Consider the following 4,431-nt stretch of genomic DNA (forward strand, 5'->3'; position numbering starts at 1 on the left):
AAACGTCACTAATAAGCAGCACACTGGTTATGTGGAGCTCATGCGGCAAATGATTATGACGTTTATCAATATGACATGGCACTTTTCAATGACGAATTTTGTTGTCATAATATATAAAATGTCGCATGTTAGTGCTAGACCAAATTTGTGGCCTCATTAAATCTAATTTATAATTTTCTATGAATACTATTTTATATTATCAAAATTTGTGGCCCAATTTTTGGCTTCATTCAACCGTGCAAATGTTCACATGACATATTTCACAAATTTACATATCCAATGACCAAAATTGTAGCAGACAAATTCCAATTCATAGGTCACAATACATCTAGCAAGAAGCAACATTGTTCAACAAAACTTAAGGCTACTAGTAACAAAAATCAACAAACTTGGAGCCACTAAGTCCTACTTGTGAAAACTAGCAACCAAAACGTATCCGGTGCTCACGTGCACATTTTAAATCTGAAACATCCATCCAACATCTAACAGAAGCACCAATTTTACAAAGAACCCCTTTCACCTTTTTCACTTGGTGGGAGGGGTTCTTAATCAAATTAACTGCAGCCGCTCGATATGAGATGGATGTCTCAGATTTAAAATGTGTACTTGAGCACCGTACCCCTTTGAGCACCAGATATGTTCCCATTGATAAAACAACCCGACATAGTTCAACCAACAACCAATTTTCAAAGAAGAAACATACTACAATAATTCACTGTTGGGGGCTTAGAAACTTTATGGCCTTGGATTGTGCTGGCCCTGGTTGAAGTTTAGCAGTTAACAAAGGAGGTCGTGCATTTCTTGTGATGTCATCTTTACAACTTCTATTTCCTCATAATGTTTTACCCTTGAAGTTTCTGATTCCATCTTCAAGTTATCCAACACTTGTCAAAGTTTTGTTTTTTCTTGCTTCTCCTTCTCAAGCTCAAACTGAAGATCCTGAACCTATAAATAAGCATAACTTATTTACTTCATACGTAACCATGCACACACAACCAAACAAGAACAAAAACATAGTTAAAAATATGTATACAAATACATAATCAGACATTAAAGCATCAAATGGTCTACATATATGGTTAATTTGGGAACAAATGACTTATGCTTTTATAGAAAAAATGTTGCATGCTGCTACAGTACATGTGCTTTTACTGAATTTAAAGCATAATTATATATTCAAATTAGTATTGATACTTCATTAGTATGAACATAAACTCAGAAAATTAGACATAAACCAAGTAGTCTTTTATTTACATATCTTTTGTGCTGCTAGTTGTGTCTAGAATGTAATATGATCTGGTTGTGGTACCTAGATATGTAATTTCTATGTTTGTGCATGGACAATCTCTTTATGTGGATATCATCTTATTAATCTATGGATTGCATCCATTTATATATTGTGCATTTAGCTATTAGTGGGCAATGTATTAATTTCTCGGCTATATGTTGAATATTAACAGCAATCTTTTCTCTATGGAGTTTTTAGTTGGGTTTATACACATATCATGAGCTCAAGAAAAATGGCCTCAAGAGTAGTGATAATTTCAGCGGCCTACTTTTCGAACCTCTCGATCACACGCTTGTCAATGCCTCCAAGCTTGTAGATCAGGTGGCCAGTGGTGGTAGACTTGCCAGAGTCGACATGGCCATTAACCACAATGTTGATGTGTAACTTCTCTTTACCCATGACTAGAGGTGAAGCTTAAACTGTTAATCAAACGAATCAATTATTAGGAACGCAAGTAAAAATCACACAATACTAAAGCCACTAACAAAAAAAATTATTAGATGGAATTATAAACTAAATTTGGAGTTGCAACTACAGTAATCAGCTTAGAAAAAGCATGGTACATGTTAGCAAGAGATAAAGCAGACCTAGAAACATTCAATAGAGCAAACTAATAAGCACTAAAAATAAACAGAGCAGACTAATAAGTGTTCGTACAGAATTTAGAGCCAACAAAACAAATTCAAAATTTGCTACTTTATAAACCAGATCAGAGCCGGCACCGCCCCTGTAGTGGCACAACATTATTAGCACTAAAATCATATAAAGAATACCATAAGCTTTGGATAATTTGGCACATGATTATTAATGCTGAATTCGCAAAAAATAAGATCAACTTCATAGAACATTTATCCACTCATTATTGAAGCACTGTACCAAGGCGTAAGGAAAGTGCCATTTTTTAAGTGCGTAGACATAATTACACAAGCAAAGCACCAAATTATGTTCTATCTCTGAAAAGAAAAAAAAACTAAATAAATATGAGTCTTTCGCTACACAAACATATAAATTATTCACCAAACTTAATCTAAATAGAAGAGTCGAGTGCATTAGGCTAGTATAAATATAACTTACCAAATATGGTTTACAAATTCACCGTAAAAAATAATGTATTGTATTGCAAGCACAAGAAAGGTGAACTGAGGGAAGTAAAATACTAATGTTCATGTACTACAAACAGGTAGTCACTGCTAACGAACCTTGCGAAAAGCTTACATGCTTTTCAAGAATTTTAGCCAATAGAGAAAGCACAAGGGCGCTCGCCCATCTGAACACTTATATTCAAATATCCGCACGACTGCAGGCTAGTCGTTTTTATGCCTATTTTCTCTGTTAAATAGATTACACATGGTCCTATACTAACTTATGTGCTGAACCTCCCTTATTGTGCCTTGTTGAAGTATTCAGACTTGCTGAATTTAAGCAACTATACTAATTGAACTAAGGGGAAATGACAGTCTTGTTTTGAGATCTATAATCAGACATCGCTGCCTGATAACAATTGACTAACATTAACATACTAATATCAAAAAGATGTGTAGCTCAATTTTGGGCTTTGTTAGGTAGAAGAGTATAATGTGAAATCGATGGACTTATGTACAGTGAAATGCTAAAGTACATTTCTTTCTTTTGACGTGACTCATAGAACACATCATATTTGTCATCTGTAAGTCCAGGGACAATGTGTAGGGAAACCCAAAACAAAACGGGGTCCATGGGACCTAGCATGCAAATAATAAAAGGAAGCAAGTATGTACTTAGGTTTTAGGTGCTGTAACAGCATGCAACAAGCAAGCAGTTTTATATATTAAGTAGGCATTGATGCCTGTCGTTGCTTCACGTCCAAAACTCCAAGTGATTAGTTTGTGACTTCGAAATAGAGTTGAAGACATGAACAATATGGTTGACCAATGTACAGACACACATTTCATGGTACGACATGAACTATCTAAGAAATTTAGAGACCATAAAGTCACGAGCACTAATAGATGATAAAATGGAAAGATAAAGGGAAACATACTCCAACAATATTCCAATTACTAACACAACCACTTGACAGCAATAATCAGGCATTACTCTATTTAACATCATCGGCAAAGACACACTTTTATCTGTTCAGACTTTGAATTACACTGAAGTCAGCTGATCTGCACACGCAGATGAGGTACGATAAATGTTGAGACAGGAATTAAGTAGTACCTTGGAACAATTAGCCGCACTCGCCTGTGCAGAAGTGGACGCGAAGCTGGCCCTGGTGTAGATTGCTGCAGCGCCTGGAACCCTTCGGAGCTCTTGCCGACAGCCAACCTTGACTCATAGAGGAAGTGTAGCCTCTCCTGCACCCTGTACCAGCAATATGGGCCAAACCCCATTGAATCGACGCAAACCGATGGACTGACCACTCTGGCAGATCCAACCGAGAGAAGGAAAAATTCTGGAGGAAAGGATGGGAAAGAAGAACACTTACAGAACAAACCGAAGCGAAGGCATGGAAGCAAGCCGGAAGGGGTCCGGGAAGCCGGTATCGCCGTGACGAGGAAGAGCGCGGGCTAGAGGCTGGCCACGGTGTCTCGGGGAGGAACACGGCGGGGTGGCGAGCGAGGCATATCTGCGCGGACATGGAGGCGACACGAGAGGGGGGCGGCTCACCGGCAGCTTCATGGGGAGGACGACGGTGGGGCTAGGGGCGGCGCAAGCAAGGATGACGCGAGAAGAAGCGTGCGCGCCCGTGAAGCCCTCCATGGCGAGGATACCCCACATATTTTTTAATAAAAAGAGATAATACATAAGAATAAAGTATAACTCTATATCAAGTTATTTTAAACATATTTAGTATTTATTTTTTTCGAAAGGCATTTAAACCATAGAGAATAGTAAGCATGTTTGGTTCGCTGCCTAACTTATCATACTTTGCCTAACTTTTCTGTCTAAAGTTAGTTCTTCAATTCAAACGATAAACTTAAACAAAGTGTGGCATATTAGCCACAAACCAAACAGACCCTAAGTATCCTAAAAGGAGACACCCTTTTATGAAACTTTTATCTCAAGCTTTTACTCCATACCATATTTTGAATTATTTTAATCAAAATTTATAATTGTTTTTTATTCGAAATGGCTAGGGAATGTTAAAATAAAATCATATT

General features: G+C 37.5%; 1 protein-coding gene across 2 annotated transcripts; it reads right to left on the minus strand.

Annotated features, from left to right (window-relative positions):
• Nucleotides 1-280: 280 nt before the first annotated feature.
• On the minus strand, nucleotides 281-4,081 carry LOC103639018 (uncharacterized). Of its 2 annotated transcripts, none has more exons than XR_004852750.1 (4): nucleotides 3,756-4,081; nucleotides 3,488-3,631; nucleotides 1,566-1,707; nucleotides 281-945 (listed from the first exon to the last, which is right to left on the minus strand). XR_004852750.1 is itself a non-coding variant. In XM_008661794.3 (4 exons), exons 1-3 carry the CDS (start codon nucleotides 4,046-4,048, stop codon nucleotides 1,680-1,682), a joined length of 465 nt encoding a protein of 154 aa, XP_008660016.2. In that variant the 5' UTR covers nucleotides 4,049-4,062; the 3' UTR covers nucleotides 281-945; nucleotides 1,557-1,679. The 2 variants fall into 2 exon arrangements, 1 of the variants encoding a protein (XP_008660016.2); XM_008661794.3 differs by having other exon boundaries at nucleotides 1,557-1,707; nucleotides 3,756-4,062.
• Nucleotides 4,082-4,431: the final 350 nt, after the last annotated feature.

Source organism: Zea mays, chromosome 9, assembly GCF_902167145.1.
Source record: "Zea mays cultivar B73 chromosome 9, Zm-B73-REFERENCE-NAM-5.0, whole genome shotgun sequence".
Taxonomy (NCBI): domain Eukaryota; kingdom Viridiplantae; phylum Streptophyta; class Magnoliopsida; order Poales; family Poaceae; genus Zea; species Zea mays.

What these genes read in the sequence shown, in the direction of transcription:
- LOC103639018 (XM_008661794.3), bottom strand. Translation starts at nt 4,048, where the DNA reads ATGTGGGGTATCCTCGCCATGGAGGGCTTCACGGGCGCGCACGCTTCT. An exon ending in CCTTCGCTTCGGTTTGTTCT is followed by an intron (nt 3,632 to 3,755) that starts GTAAGTGTTCTT and finishes TTGCTGGTACAG; the next exon opens with GGTGCAGGAGAGGCTACACT. An exon ending in GTGCGGCTAATTGTTCCAAG is followed by an intron (nt 1,708 to 3,487) that starts GTACTACTTAAT and finishes TTTGATTAACAG; the next exon opens with TTTAAGCTTCACCTCTAGTC.